Below are 16,732 nucleotides of genomic sequence, written 5' to 3' on the forward strand. Positions count from 1 at the left end.
GACCCGTTGAAACAAACTTTATTTTGTTATAAAACATTAATTGATTAGAACTTTTAATATGAAATCGAGGTGGAGTCGGAGGGACCCACTATATTAAATCTGAAAGCAACATTTTCAAAGATTAACAGTACAAAATTAAGTCCGATTGGTGCCATTTATTTAATTATTTTATTCGACAGCGATGCCTCCATCCATTGACTTCAAAAAAAGCCCATAGAAGTCTTCGGTAGATGCATTTCGGTTGGATGAAAAGACAAAATGCACTCAGTAATTTATGCTCGGAAAAAAATAAAAAATTAAGCCTAGAAGCTAGAGGCACTAGAGCTTATCTCCGCATGGCCAACATTCTCCACTATCCCGATTCAGGATTTGTTGGTGTAAGAAAAATAATGGTAAAAAAGATAGAAAAATAAAGCAACTTGCCACCTTATCCTAAAAAAAAATAGAAAAATAAAGATTTAATTTATCAACTTTTATTTATTGTTCATAAAAAATTATTTATTTGAATTTTGAACTTACGATTTCTCACACTAATGGTGTTGCTCTTTGCCACTAAATAGAAAGATAAATTAATATTTTTTTTAAAGAAGGAGGGAGATCTGGTCTATCTATCGAATTTTAAGTCAATTGTGTATTGTATGATTATTCAAATAATCGTATTTCAGATTTAAATTTAGCTATTAATTATATGGTAAGAGATACCTTAAATTTTGAATGTAATGATAAAATTAGAAAATAATGGTAAAAAATTCTTTGTTGGTGTTAGAGCAACATCATCCCACATGTAAAGAAGTTGCAAATGTTGATTTGATAATTTTAATTTCAAGTACATAAATATGAAATAACTATTAATATAACATTATTGCAAAATAAACAATTTCTCTTAAAATATCACATTAGACGTAAGTATTGATTTAAAGATATAATTTGTGCAACTTTTTTTTTAATTAAAGAGCTCATGCATGTTGGTTGTGATAGATATGAGTTCATTTTTCAATATCTTATTTCTCTAAATAAATTAATTTAATTCATGACTTTAACTATCAAATAAGATGTAAAATACGAGGAGTGAGATAAAATAAGTAATTTAATTATCATTAAATTTACTTCACAATAAAACATAACTAATATATTTTAGAATTAAATATGCGTCTCTCCGTAAAAAAAATTGAATATGTGTCTCTTTGTAAAAAGACGAACCTGCATCTCTGTGCTAAAATTGTGGTTCTTAATGTTTGCAATTGTAAAATTAACAATCTTGATAATAAATTTTTTTATCATGCCAATATAATTAAAATTATAAAAATAAGATGTAAGAAAAATACTAAATTAAGTTATTAACGTGACAATAAATTTAACTTTTACGATTATAAAAATAATAATGTTCTAGAAGTTTCCAGAATTCTTTTTATAAACCATAATTAATAAACAGAAATTTACGGAACAAGCATGATTATTTTTTTTTTCAAAAACCAGAAAGATCAAATTGCCAATTCGGTCTCCCCATTTTGCTTTTCTTAAGGCCAAATTGTCAATTTGGTCTCATCAATTTTTCAGCATTTCCACAACTGCAGTCACAGAAGATCTTTTTTTTCTGGAGACCGAAATGAGTGACAATTCGGTCTCGCCATTTTTTCCACTTTTCCACAACTGCAGCCACAGAAGATCTTTTTTTTCTGGAGACCGAAATGAGCATTCGATTGTACCTCTTTTTACCCAGACCGAATGGAGCATTCGGTCTCCAGAAAAACTTTTAGCTTGTCGGTTTGATTGGTAAAAGAAATGGTGCTGGTCTTCTGGCATAGGAGACTAGTACAAGTAAAATACATGCGTGGGGAACTGAGTTGATTTATCTTAATTTGACAATTTTGAAGTTTTGAATTTTTGAAGAGAGTCTGTATCTTATGTGGTATTTGTTTTTGTTTGGTTCAAGAGGTACTATTTTGGTGTTTTTGTAATACTTGTAAGGATGATTGTGACGGGTTATTCTATTATGTTGAATTATAAAAACAAAATTAGTTTCTGTCATATTTTCCAGAGCTAATTCAGTGAAAAATTTGTAAATATTTTCCTCACAAACCTAATTAGTTCCTCATTAATGCTGAGATCCATTTACATGGGTCAGGGTTGATATAAAAAGCAACATAGTTAGAGGCACAAGAAATCAGTAAAACAAAGCGTGCTTGATTTTGATTTTCTGAAGTCAAAGGGAACAGGTCTTTAGTGTTGATCAAGGAGGTATGGATTTTGGTCTGGAGGAAAAAGAGAGAGAGACTGAAATGGCTATTTGGTCTGGATGAAAAAAAAAATGTGAGACCGAAATGGCTATTTGGTCTGGATGTGCCACACAGAAGCTACATAAAAAAAAATAGAAAAAACTAAAAAAAAGGATGAGACCGAATTGCCAAACAAAATAGAGAAATCCAATTGACAATTCAATCTTTATGGTTTTTGAAAAAAAAAAAAATCATGTTTCGTAAATTTCTGTTTATTAATTATGATTTATAAAAAAAATTCAAGTTCCCAGATAATCTATAAGGCTATAACGAAGAGACATCTATGCAACAGGTCACATCAATTCCCCAAGGACATATATATACGAACAAAATTTTAAAAATGCAATAAAAGATTCAGAAAAATAAAGTTCTACAAAAAAAATATGGGTGGCAAATGGCAATACAGGGGTCAGGTCAATACATGATACATGTGGTCCTTTGACTGTTTATCTATGATCTCGGTGAGTCACCAATCTCTAGTCGTAATACTTGTCGTACATGTCCCTTCCAGCAACTTTTACGCTACCAATCTAAGTTTCTCTGTTCGTAATATTTGTAACACATCCTGTCAGAAGTTTCTGAGGATGGGACCCAGGAGTTCGGATGGACCAAAAGTAGCTGTTGGCTCTGACCCGCGAGTCGGTAACTCTAGAGATGTGCAAATAGCTCTTAATTTGACGTACACCCTTATTACCAGTCAAAATATCGAAACACTACTTAATATCTTAATTATTTCGTTTTTGGGGAACGACTATTAAATATTCTACTCCTCCAGTGAGAAATTATAAATAATCAAATACCGCACCTGCTCCGACATTCATACCAAAGCGGATATTTAGAGACATAAATCATCAGACCGAGATTAACAAATCCAAGTGCTCATCGTTCTCTCATCAATGGAGGTAGAGACTGTGCTTCCAGCTCACCCGAACAATGGCGACTTCGAATCGAAGGTTCGAGAAGGCGACCAGTCGCCTGTCCTTACAGACGGGTCGTTCAAGGCGGCAACTAAGGTTCAGAAGGTTTATAGGAGCTACCGGACACGGCGCAGATTAGCTGATTCAGCTGTCGTTGCTGAAGAACTCTGGTTCGTTACCCTATAGATAGGATAGAGACGCGATAATAGTTTTGGTTTCTTACCATGTTTATATTTTGGGTTCGTGATTTTTCATCAGATACAATTGTTATTTAATTCTAGTCCAATTTAGGCTTAACACTGGTCGTTAGTACTTGAATCGGATAATGGGATTCAGAAAGCTACATGATCCTTTATTCATTTGAATTACTGTACTCTTTTTTTAATGGGTTGGTGGATAATGGTGTTACGAAGGCCTTATAAATGGGATGATGTTTTGCATTTTGCTGAAAAGTGGAATTTGCTTAGTTTGTTTGCTTAATGGTAATTTAACGGGGATGTTTTATTTTTTGTTGATGCAAGGTGGCAATTGTTTGATTTCACTAGGCTGAACCACAGAACGGTGTCTTTCTTTACAAATCCAAAGACAGAATCAGTTTCATCTAGGTGGAGTCGCATTAGCTTGAATGCTTCTAAGGTGCTAAGACAATGCCATAGTTTCTATAATATAAATTTATTTTCTTTTGTTGTTGCTAAGTTTTCTTTTACATACGTCTTCTTTTGTAGGTAGGATTTGGTTTAGCTCATGATTCAGAGGCTCTAACTCTTGCTTTTCAACACTGGATAGAAGCAGTAAGTCTAAGTGCTTCTCAGTTTCCTATGTTCATTTCCAATTGTAGTTTAATGTATGTTCCTTTCTCCAAGGGTAAGATTTTATTTTGATTTTCATTGACAAATTAACCACTAAAGAAAAGATTTTTCAGTTGGCTCTGCACACTTTTAGGTCATTTGACCTTTATTCCAAAAAAGAAACAACACATTTGGCTTTGAAAAATAAAATTGAAAAAAGAGATGGCTTGAATTTTTGTTTGACAGATTGATCCACGGCACCGCTACGGGCACAACCTACACATTTACTATGACGTGTGGACTCAAAGCCAAGCTGGCCAGCCTTTCTTTTACTGGTTAGTACTTTCTTCTGGTTTTGTGGTACTGTACCTGACTGGTATACAGTTAACTGAGATGTCATCTTTGACCGTGCTGTAAAACGTACAGCACGCCCCCCATGCTGTTGGAACTTTCTTTTTACTGTGTGTAAAGAGGGGTGGGGTTGGGGCATGACATGAATGTCAATGCACAGAAATCTCAGCAAAAATACTGCCAATTCTATCTGTGCCGGAAAAAAAATTCACCGCTTTTGAGGATCTTATTCTGCAGCACAGTGGCTCATAAACCTAATCTACAACAACTTCATCCTGGTCAACTAGTCACGCCTGGAGAGCCTTATTAGTTTTAGTATAATTGTACAATCAGGACAGTAACAAAACTATATTAGTGTTCTTTCTTAATAAATCTTCTTCCTTTTAAAAATCTAATGTTTTCAGGCTAGATTGTGGAGATGGGAGGGATGTTGATCTGGAAATGTGCCCAAGGTCAAAGCTCAGAACTCAATGCATCAAGTATCTCAGTCCTGTGAGTGTTAGTTTTCCATAAATAATCATTCTAGAGCACCATTTTAGTGATAATTACTCGACAATTCTAGTTTCTATTTTCTGTGCTTTTGTTTTCCTTGTCACCAATTCTTTTATGGTGCATATATGTTTCTATGAAAACCTTGGTTAACAAAAGAGAAAAAATAAATATGTGATCGTATTTGTAAGACGAAGCATCAAATATGTTATATTAAAATCTTGCAAGTTATAAATTAACACATATCAAATACATTAAATTCTGATTATTAATAGGGGTTTGACTTTCTGTACTCGTGACAATTTGTTTGATGTATAGCAAGAGAGGGAACACTATGAGTACGTGGTGGCCTGTGGAAAGATAATGCACAAACAATCTGGTGATTACCTCGATACACGCAACAGCGGAGCTGAGGGCGGCAAGTGGATATTTGTTCTTAGTACTGACAAACATCTCTATGCCGGCCTGGTATGAAATTATGTCTTAATTTTTCTTTTGTTTATTGTACTTTTTTATACCTAAATAGGCTTTATTCTATGCATATGTTCAGTGCTTCTCCTGAAAAGAGATTATACAAATTATGCATTTTGATCCTTTTCCCAAATTGAAAAAAATAAGAACATTAAGGAGTTTTAAAATTTCGGATATAAATTTTCCAAATCTAAATAAAGTTATATTCTTTATTGGTTACACTGATTTATGGTTTTGTCCTCTGATAGTTCATAAGACTGTTCTTTAACCTAAATTACTTTCCATGGACTGTTTTCTTCTTTCACTTCTTTATCTGTTCTTTTGTACTGTTATGCCTTTGTAGAAAAAGAAAGGGTTATTTCACCATTCAAGCTTTCTAGCTGGAGGTGCCACCAAAGCTGCTGGGAGGCTTAATGCTGAAAATGGAGTCCTTAAGGTACTTTAACAATTCTTGTACAAACTTGGATATGTTTTGTATGACTACAGGGTTAGGAAAATAAAAAATTCAAAACAAGCAGATGCAATCCAAAAATCTAGTTATACTACTAAGAAGAACATGAAATTACCCCAATATGTGAATTCACAAAATTGCCAGCATTACTTGACTTAGGTTTTTTTTTATATATAATATGCTTTATTTATTCATTTACTTGAATGAAGTCCATCTGTTGGACAATTATTTTCCACATTACTTTATGATAGACATCTTGATGTTTATTTTTATATAGAGTCTGTCTACAGTACTTATATAAGCCTACGAGGACATATGCTTATAAGTTATATATCTATTAAGTTGAAACAGTGTCGATACAAACCGTTCAACATGATCTCCATATTGAAATGTGCTTGGAGACCAAATTTTACATTTTTTGAAAATGTTTTATAATTTTTTTAGAATTTTTGAAAATAAAGATTTTTCAGAAAAATAATCCATCAAGATTAATTAAAAAAATCTTCAATTTCAAAATTTCAAAATTTTATATGTAAATGAAGCTTTCATGAGAGCTCATGAAGGAGATCGATTTGAATAATTTGGATTTGTCATTTGGACTTTGAAAACGATTATATGACTTATAAGCACATGTTTTGATAAGCTTATATAAGTAACTTAGCCAGAATCTTTTATATATACATCATATGCTAATGCTATAATTCTGGCTTTATAGAGTGTACGTATCTTTAATCTAACCATAAATTACTAACAGTCAGTCTGGGGCTATAGTGGACACTACAAACCTGGGGAAGAGAATTTGGAGAACTTCCTCAGCTTCCTACGAGAGGAAGGGGCTGACGTCAGTAGCATCGAGGTACTATATTTATCATATGCCTCTTAAAACAAAAGACATATTGAATATTAATTATTGGAAGATTTATATTCGTCCTCTAATGTCTTCAGAATATATAAAAAAGTACTCTCATGCTTCTCACAATTTTTGAAGATTGAAACAATGAAGAAATTGAGTTGTTTGTTCATATATTTAATAAGATTGAAAGGGGCATGGGTGAAAAAATTTCAGGCTTCAGAAAGCTACAGATGGAGTATTCCATTTTTTGCAGGACTACGAATGACATTTTTGTGATTTGCTTATATACTGTGGCTTAATCGTTTCAACAACATTTTCTTTTGGGTTTTCTACCAGTTGCGTGCTTCCTCCAATGAAGACTACTATGATGACCCCAAAAAGGATGAAACCAACTCGGCCATAGAGCAGGACCAATCCCAAGAGAGAACTGAAACAGAAACTGAACGAAAACCTGAACCTAAATCTAACCAAACTGCTGAAAAGATCAAAACTAAAGATCAAACTGGAATTGACCTTTCTGGATCTGTGCCTGGACACAAGCATAACCAAAATGCAGACAACGACCAAAAATTCTCCCGGCCTTCAATTGAAGTACCACCAAAACCAAGCTATCAGAGGACCTTATCAGGCGGGCTGAAGACCCCAAAAACCCCGGTCCAAGAAGAGGCAGTCCTGCAGAGGATCCAATCAAAGCTCAAGGCTAACACTTACCAGCTGGCTACCCAGCTGTCTCGCAAGTGGTCCACTGGTGCTGGCCCACGCATTGGGTGCATAGCCGACTACCCAGTTGAGCTCAGAATGCAAGCTCTTGAGTTTACATCTCTTTCGCCGAGATTTTCAACTACTCCAACAAGATTTTCTCCTCGCTTGTCTCCAAGCTACTTGGCTGGGCTTCATGCAAACTCTCCTGTTGGGCCACACTGTACTGAAAATGGGTGCAACGTGATATCTTCTGCGGCTGTGGCACCATCTGTTGTAGAAAATGATGCACCATGTGCAAACTGAAGTAAGTTTTGAGATTAGTCCTCTAAGATGCCTGTTTGATTTGCAAATTAAGTCACCAATGCTGAAATTAGGCTGTCCTGCATAATAAATGATAGTGTGGACAATTGCTTTTGTCTTTTCTCTATCTTTTACCCATTTTCGTGATTAGCTTTTAGTTGTGCTAAGATATGACTGGTCTTATGTATAAGATAAAATGTTTGCGACTTTACAAGCATTTTTTTTTCTCTTTAGAATTACTTTGGCAGTTTTGTGCTAAGATAGGAGTGGTGTTATATTCAAGTTTTATCTGCTATTTGTGGCATATTTCTTTTCAAGATACTTAAAATTGCTGCAATTCTTTACTATAATACATGTTTTTTTTTATGTCAAATAGACATTTTGTTTAGAATCACATGTTCCTTTTACGAATGGCAAGCACTTAACTTCATGTAACACATGTAACATTACTATCTTATTATTCTTAATAAATTAGATGTAGGCAAACCGACTTTCTTCAAATAATAAATTAGATGTAACATTACTATTTTATTTGTATGTTCAATCCATATGTCCAGGAAGTACAATGACTTTCCTCTTAATCGGAATGAAATTCATCCCTATAAAATAAGAAATGGGATTTTTTTTTTTCTAGTTCGCTTTGTTGGAATACAAGATAAACTGCGAAATGATTTCAATTCACAAGATTTGGAGGGAGATTTCAATCGGTGTTATTTGATTAGGATTTATTTTGAATAGAAAACATTCTTCACTATAGTGAAATTGTCCGACCTTTAATCATATTATTACGTTATTTGATAGGAGTTGTGTATAGTAGTAGAAAGATGATTAAAATTATTTTCCTTCTTAATGAACAGTTTCCAATTAAAAGTAAACAATTTAATAATTCCAATCAACAAAATTTAATTTAAAAAAGTAGGATTAAAATGTCTCATTGTTTTCGTGTTCTAATCATATCTCATATCTTCATCTTCATTTTAAAGTCCAACTAATTGATCTGAACGGTTCATGTCCTTACTTGGTAGCTACTACCAAGCCTTGCAAAAAAAAAAAAAAAAAAAACGGTTCATATCCTTATCTCATCCGACATTTCATAAAACCATTTCAAATTTTCTGTTTCCTTCACTGGCATTTTTCTGTACTTTTAGTTCCGGCTCAAATGTATTGAGCGCATTTTTCCTTTTTCATACATTTCATCAGAACAGTTATACCCTGTAACAAATCTGTTGAATATGTAATGCGGGCATCGACCCAAGTTTTCTTTCAAATATTTTGGGCCTAATTGAGAGCTCTTATGAAAGCATAACTTCTGGGCTTGATGTTAATGTTTTTTTTTATTGGAAACTTGATGTTAATGTTAGCCTACTTAATTAAACGGCGTACAGGAATACAGACGTGTTATCAAAATGGCCAAGCTCCTCAAATGGTTGGGTTCGCCCCGAGGTTTTTCAATGATATCTCTCCCCTAGAAATTTTCAATCAGTTATCTCTTAACTCATCAATACATAGTCAACACCTAGCTAGAGCATAGTCATGTGATTCTATTCCATCTATATTGAAATATACAAATTCATAAAATTCTTTATAGGGTGTCAATGCCACCCTTCTTTTATCTGTTTATTCGATCCATACCAAAGCCAATAAGACTGATACGGATAAAATTTATTTTTTTGTAAACTTAATATTGAGTACAGATACGGATAAAGATTTATTTTTATTATCTAAATGGGTAAGGATACGGATAAAGTTTATTCCGTACTTGTTACCCAATCGGATAATTATCAAAAAAAAAAATAATATTATATATGATACAGACTATGTCAATGCGAGACAATAGCGCCATAGTGTGAAATCGAGTTGGGTGTGTGTGAATCGTTCTGTCTCGAGGAGACGATCCGAGATAGAAAGAGTAAAGTCGGGAACACGAAGGTAGTTGTGAGATACTCAGACTCTATCCTATATGGTATCTCGCTTAGGAAAAAGTGTCAGCCCCGACTCAGTGGAACTGTTCACCTTAAATAGTCTCTCATTATTCTGACATCCTGCGTTGTCAGAATTGTCAGAGGAGTTCGCATAGAAGCAGTGACGCTTCTACTAGGTGCAGTGACGTTCGCATATCTCGGAATGCGGGGTCCACATAGAGTGCGGTAACGTCCACATAGAGTGCGGTGATTAAATCGCACCCGCCTTGTACGGAGGGTTAGCAGAGGTAACCATAAATTGATTCTGAATCAGACTTTCACGGGACAGGGCATGTTGACGCCGCTCTCGTGGCACACGACCCATCTCGATTTGAGGCCTTGGGCCGAGACGCTGTGGTCTTGGGTTGGGCCATGTGATATGGTTGCTTTTGTTCTTTTATCTTAGGTTTTTTGTTTGTTTTTTGGTTGATTTCATCAAGATAGTTTACACTCAAGTTACCCTTTTTGATCCAAAACTTATTTTATAAGGATTTTGGGCACATGGCCCTATCAATATATATTAATAAGCATTGAAAAGAGTATTTTAATTAGTTTATTTGCGCTTAGCATGATAAGTAAAAATTTCAACAAAGTAATATAGATGTGTGAAATAAATGTATATGTTTAAATATTTTATTTAATAAATAATAAAAATTATTATTATAGTATTATTCGTTATTTAACAGCTACCGTTTCATTGTCCGACAATCATAATAGATAAGAATAAAATATGAGTAAAAATAATTTGTAACGAATAAAAACAATTTGTAACGTATACGAGCCATCCGATGCATACCTTAGCAGCTGATACCGCTAATTCTTTCACACCCCAAGTTTCAACCGGTAGAATTGCGTTTTGTTTCATTTTATTTTATTTTACGATAATGCTGTCCCGAGTCCTGTAGATGAAAAGATAAGTATGAATGCTGCTGGCTGGACGAATGAGAAGGCCCCATTGGCCTAATAGTGTTGGCAACACCAAAGCCATCAATAAATGCACCTGATCTCTTTCTAAATGAAAAATATATATACTAATTATAATAACTTCTGATCCAATGATAATATAATTGTTATATACTCAGCCCCACTTTCATGCCACCGAATTCAACATCACATAACAAAATTAGATCCCCTTGTCGAAGAAGCTCTTACCCGGACTTGGTCTACAGACTCTATAATCATCCCTTATTATTAGATGGTTTCCATCCCTTGGAGATCTATAGATCAAGTCCACCTAAGAATTTCTCCGTTTTGACCTACAGGCTACAGCTTATTCAAACTAACAATGTTCCCTTTACCCAATTCTAGATTTCTATAACTCAAAACCACGTCCTCATCACGTGCTTTACGTGGTCCCGCTCGTGTGATCCCCATGAGCTTGCCACCTGCGCAACACCCAACAAGGCCAAGCTGTGATGCCGTCTGATCCGGTTCAAACGGATCTTCCTCAACTCTTTGACTCTTTTCACTAAACATTCTCTCTGCATCTGTTCATGCACGCCCATGACAATTATTTTCTTTTATTTCAATAATACTCAACTGGAGTACCAGGACAGCTGTCATCTGATACATCTTCGGCTTCTCTTTTGCTGCTACTGGCTGAGACAGGGAAGGGTGGTGGAACATACGGAGGCTTCTCACATCGTAACAAGGCCCAGTTGACACCGCTGAAAAACGGGTGCCGCTTGACTGCTGTGGCTCCTACAGTGGACCCGAGCCGTCTGGTGGGGTCCTTTACAAGCAGGCCAGCGATTAGGTCTTTCACCGAAGCCGACACGACCGGCTCTTTAGGGAACTCGAGAGCACGTGCCACTATGTTAGCTAGTGTCATTTCATTGTCGTTTCCTTTAAACGGTGTTACTCCATATAACAATTCGAATATAAATATGCCCAGAGTCCACCAGTCGACGGCACTGCCGTGCCCCTCGCCTGATACTATTTCTGGCGCCAGATACTCATGGGTCCCAACAAATGACATTGATCGAAGATCGACTGGCTCAGCCACAACTTCTAGGTCTAGAGATGGACCGGCATTTCCGCTTCCACCGCCACGACGGATTGAGAAGTGTCTTTTCTTGCGCTTCAATTTTGGGTACTGAAAGCAGGATACTTTTGGTACGATGCAGCTGGGTAGGATGCAAGATGATGAACCTGAGAAATCCGACGAGGTGAGAGGTAATGAGGAAGCATCCGAGATGACGTGGGCTGGGGTAGGGGCGGTGGGGTCACATTTTAAAGAGAGATCGAAGTCTGTTAGCATGATGTGACCATCAGATCTCACCAAAACATTTTCAGGTTTCAGGTCCCTGTACACAATGCCCATCATGTGGATGTACTCTAGAGCAACAACTACCTCCGCCGCATAAAATCTGGAAAAACGTTGACATGAGAGATTAGAATCGCATTTAATTCGACAAAATTGTTCTTTAATCTAAATAATTAATTACTGTAAGGTGTCCTTTGCATTGATGTCTGTAATTATACATAACAATAGTAAGAGGTCAAGATGAGTTGCTAGTTTGCTACAATCGAGATAGATCAAGATAATAAAGTAACATTATAGTAAAGGGTGTATAATTGATTGCTGCGTGAACATGGTCAAACTGAAATGTGCAGGTGTCTTAAAAAGTGGCGCAATGTTGGCATTGTGTCATATGCATCATGGAGATTCCACGCGAGACCTATGTTTAATTTATATTCTGACCAATAACTAGACGATCCTTCACCCAAACTTCGAAGAAAAAAAAAAAAAAACAGAAACATATAGAAGAAACAAAATGCATGTAAAGCTAGCAAAGCTGATATTTACTCTTAATTTAATATGATAATGATGATGATATAATAGTAATAATAACAATAATAATAGGAAAATGTTGAACAAATTAGCAAATATGCGACACCTTTTGTTAAATGAACGTGCCATAATGTATGTCCTCTCACGTGGTGCCAATCAGAAGCCTACATACTAAAATCATGTGGTTTGACTTGACCTCAACTTCGCTGGCCCTGGATGCATGTTATGCGACACTTCCAACAGCTTTATCATTTACTTGTTAAACAGAATAGTAGGGATCCATTTTAATCTAACAAAACAGTAGTCTGTTTGGGTTTTGGTACAAGCTCAATAACCTATAAAACCAAATTAAAAACATACTTTATATATACAGAACATGCAAAACAAAAACAAAATGGATAGGATGGTGTTAATTTGGTTGTTCAATTAGTCTTTCAAAACCACAAATCACAGCCCGACATATAACCCATGACGTGTAGAGCCAATGGCCAACTGGTGGTCTCATGATCCTTCAACAATTTCCAGCAGGGCAATGATATAGCTGGTAGTTGGAAGGCATGGTAGCTTGGTGTCGCCACTTGTTGCTAATAAGGAGCATCTACTGGCGTTATCATTATAAAGTATACATGCTGGTACGTGCATTTAAATCCACTATGTTAATTTAAACTCCCTGCTCTTTTCTTGGGTGGCTAAGGTGGGGGGACCCGTCCATGCTTAAAGACGGGAGGAGAACTGGAAATGTAGGGGGGAACATGATCAATGCTTAGTTTGTGGACCCAAATGTTATGTGCCCCCGTGATTTCATGATTTTAAATTTTGAATGCCCCAATGTAAGGCTCATGCATGCTTGGCTTTTTTTTTTCTTTGCTCAAAAGATGGCATGGAGTGATGGAGGAGTGGTTTTTTTTTATCCTTATAATACTGTACACAAATATGTGTACTCCTATCGACATTCTGTGGCGTTGTTACATAGTATAACTCACTCCATTTTAATTCTGTGGGATCTTTTTGAGTGCTGATAACGATCTAGTATTTATTTAGTTTAGCTTTTAGTTAAATTTTAATTATGTTAAACAGTTAATTAGGAAGAATCTACCAATTCAAAGTGTCAGGATAACGGAACGCTACCCACGAGATCAATAAAATGTTTCTGGTGTGCCCAGACAATTCTGAAATTTCATAATTACCAACTTAATTATGTTCACATACATATCTAAACTTTCCTATTTCAAATAACATATAGTTCAATAGCTAAACTAATTCAATCATTAGATATATAATAGAACAACAGGACAGGCAGCTAATGAGACCGAAAGGTTATTGTGCATTATTATCTAACTGGGATTCTAAGGGAGCTGGTCTAATTTGGTGGAGTCAAATCTATCACCGACCATCGGAAAGTACTTGCAACACTCAAGTACTTGAAAGACAAAGAAAGCGGTACGTACTATGATCCAAGCCTCCTAATTCTAAATCTGAAGGTTGAAAATGACCGATCAGATGCAAATAAATAACAAGTTGCAAGTTATTTTCATCTGTAAAGTAACACTAGTACGCTGCTGTCCATTTGAGGGGAATAATGGAAACTTCGAAGTTCGAACATCCTTAGATTAAATTATGCTACTAAACTTGCAGAAGAACAGAAAAAAAAAAAATAACACCATATTTTAGTGTTACGGAATGAACTAAATAATTTTAAATTAATCACCAAAGAACCCGCCTGCCTGCCGTGTTGCTTCTCATGCATCAGATAAACGCCAAAAATGAACTACAACATATTCTGACAACGTTGGAATATTAATACATTATTTAAGGAATGGAGTCCTCCATTATTAACTAAAATTGAGACAATTAGGAAGTTTTCCTGTTCCGCTTTTCCTTTTCTGAGCGATAGAGTGAGAGATCCTTTCTCAAAGAAGATCGTCATACGTCCCTTGAAACAAGCGACTGGAGTCCCATTGATGAGACGGGCGAAATTCGTGTGGTAAAACAGAGTTCGAGATTCGATGCGTTTCAATTCTATGACAGAAATATGTCGCGAGTCACTATATCGAGGGGAAATACTTCTCTATCAGAATTGTCTTCGTTACATGGAAAGACCACAGAAATTGATAAAAAGGACAAAAAAAGGCCGAGTGGAAATCCTATACGACCCTCTTCCAAAAAAGCAAGAGCATATCCCTCCATAATCCATATAATAGAGAGTATCTATAAAAATATATAGAAAGGAAAGAAAATCTAGTAAGAACCCGGGCATGAATCATGATCTTCTTTTTCCTCAATTATTCAATTTTATTTCTTTATTATAACTATTCATCCTTTGAAGGCGACATCACCCAGATCCCAATAACTTTCAACACTGAGCAAAACAAAAGCAGAGCTGGAAAATGCTATACGGCCAAAATGATAAATGCCTGCCTACGTGCTTTCCCTCAAAAAAAATATGATAAATGCCGTACAGAACATCTTCATTACCTCATGTTTTGTTGCTATTACTTTTGAAACCCCATAATTCTAACCTTAAAAAACCCATATTCTAAATTTCTTGATTTGTGTACTTGTATATTAATGCCTTTTTTGTGGAAGAAATTTCGCGTATAACTAGTGGCTAAGCTATATCGCTAAACTTCCCCATCAGGTTATCACCATATGAAAATCACAACTCCCTAATCCCAGGCAAAACCACGCCTACACATCAATGCTAATTAATGTCGGGCTATTCACCTTAATTATATATCATTTCAAATACGCCTAAACAGTTAAATTGCCATTTGAATCATGAGAGCTAATTATCCTCCTATCAACAACAGAAAAGACATCTAATATTACTCAAATTAAAGGGATGGTTACTAATATTATAAACAAAAAGCTTACCTGACAGCAGGTTCAGTGAACCGGCGACAAGGCTGCCGTTGCCTGAGCACATGCAAATCGCCACCAGGACAGAACTCAGTCAAGAGGCAAAACCACCGGTCACTCTCAGCCACACCATACAGCCTTGGCAAGAAGGGATGGTCAATCATCTCCAGTATCTCCCTCTCTGTTCTAGCCCTGCCTTCTTTATTCCTACCCTCCAGTTCCTTCTTATCCATAATCTTTGCTGCCATCACGCCAGTCTCTTTGCCGCTGCATTTCAGCTCAGCCAGGTAGACGCTGCCGATGTCGCCCGATCCCAGTCGTTGTATGAAGCGAAGATCGGAGATGGAGAGGGAGTTAGCGGAGGATTCGGATCTGAGACGACGGATCGTGGCGAGGAGAGGATCGGCAGTGTAGGAGTGGGGCTTGGAGAGCGGACCAGAGGAGGAGGAGCAGGAGGCGGATGCAGTGGAGATGGTGGAGGAGCCTGAGCGCTCAGAGGAGCCGAAGCTTATGCTCTGGAGCTCGTCCGCTAGGTCGTCCGGCATATTGTGCACAGACGAAGAGAGAGACAGAGTTTTGAGTGAAGACAAGAATGGCGAATTTGGAGAGGGACAGAGGAGGCTTTTGAAAGGGAAGAGTGGGAGAATAAAATTTTCGTTGGTAAACCGGTTCTATACAAAATTTAGTCCTTCCATATTTGTCTGATGGGTCCAGCATATCACTGGGTGTTCGCCTACAACTTGAGAGTACACCAAGTCCATAGAGTTGTTATCCCAATATAAGGCCTAAAGAAGAATGAATTGTTGGGCCGATTGGTGGGCCGGAGTGGGGCGATGGGGCCTGATTTAAGGGCAGGGATTCCGCCTCGGGTTCGGATTTCGGTAGACCAGGATATTGTAGTGCATTCTTCCCACGGAACAGTTAAGAACACATGTTTCTTTCAATCAAAAAAAGAGAACACATGTTTCGTTAGGTCTAGGTAGGGCTCCAAACCAATCGAACCGAATCGAACTTACCTCAGTTTGAGTTTAGTTTGAATTAATTTTGAATCGAATTTTTTATGAACCCAATTTTGAATCTTTTACAAAAAAATTTACAACAAAGAAGAGTGATCGTAGTCGTCCAAAGCGAGAGGTGAAAGTTATTTAGATTTTAGAACTGAGAGCGAGGGTTACAACTTATGAGTATGGCTAGGCAGTCTTATGTTTTAAATTTTAAGTCATCAGCGAAAATCAACGGTTCATGTTACTTGGAGATTCGAACTAAAATAGTTTGCGAACCTATTTCAAATGAACCAGGTCTAGTTTGAATTAATTTTGAACTATTTCAAATCTAATTTTTTACAAACTTTTTCGAATCAAACTCGAATCGAATCACGAACTACGATTTTTTTGTGCAGTCCTAGGTTTAGGTAACTCAAAAGGATTTTTAATGCTAAAGACTTTTGCAACTCTTGGAAATTTTTAATCAGATTAACATACCTGTCCGGGTTCGTCACATGTAATGATGGGGTAAAAATA

The 16,732-nt window shown here is 36.3% G+C and overlaps 2 protein-coding genes across 2 annotated transcripts; one reads left to right on the forward strand and one right to left on the reverse strand.

The window, feature by feature from the left end:
- Window positions 1-3,048: 3,048 nt before the first annotated feature.
- LOC144551419 (IQ domain-containing protein IQM3-like) lies at window positions 3,049-7,893 on the forward strand. The gene is made up of 9 exons (XM_078299380.1): window positions 3,049-3,363; window positions 3,715-3,829; window positions 3,919-3,984; window positions 4,228-4,316; window positions 4,737-4,824; window positions 5,140-5,289; window positions 5,636-5,728; window positions 6,498-6,599; window positions 6,933-7,893. The coding sequence occupies exons 1-9, from the start codon at window positions 3,173-3,175 to the stop codon at window positions 7,599-7,601; spliced, it is 1,563 nt and encodes a 520-aa protein (XP_078155506.1). The 5' UTR covers window positions 3,049-3,172; the 3' UTR covers window positions 7,602-7,893.
- Window positions 7,894-10,589: 2,696 nt separating this feature from the next.
- LOC144551429 (Protein kinase superfamily protein) lies at window positions 10,590-15,828 on the reverse strand. The gene is made up of 2 exons (XM_078299388.1): window positions 15,228-15,828; window positions 10,590-11,928 (listed from the first exon to the last, which is right to left on the reverse strand). Exons 1-2 carry the CDS (start codon window positions 15,755-15,757, stop codon window positions 11,085-11,087), a joined length of 1,374 nt encoding a protein of 457 aa, XP_078155514.1. The 5' UTR covers window positions 15,758-15,828; the 3' UTR covers window positions 10,590-11,084.
- Window positions 15,829-16,732: the final 904 nt, after the last annotated feature.

Source organism: Carex rostrata, chromosome 1 (genome assembly GCF_964058835.1).
Source record: "Carex rostrata chromosome 1, lpCarRost1.2, whole genome shotgun sequence".
In the NCBI taxonomy this organism is placed as follows: domain Eukaryota; kingdom Viridiplantae; phylum Streptophyta; class Magnoliopsida; order Poales; family Cyperaceae; genus Carex; species Carex rostrata.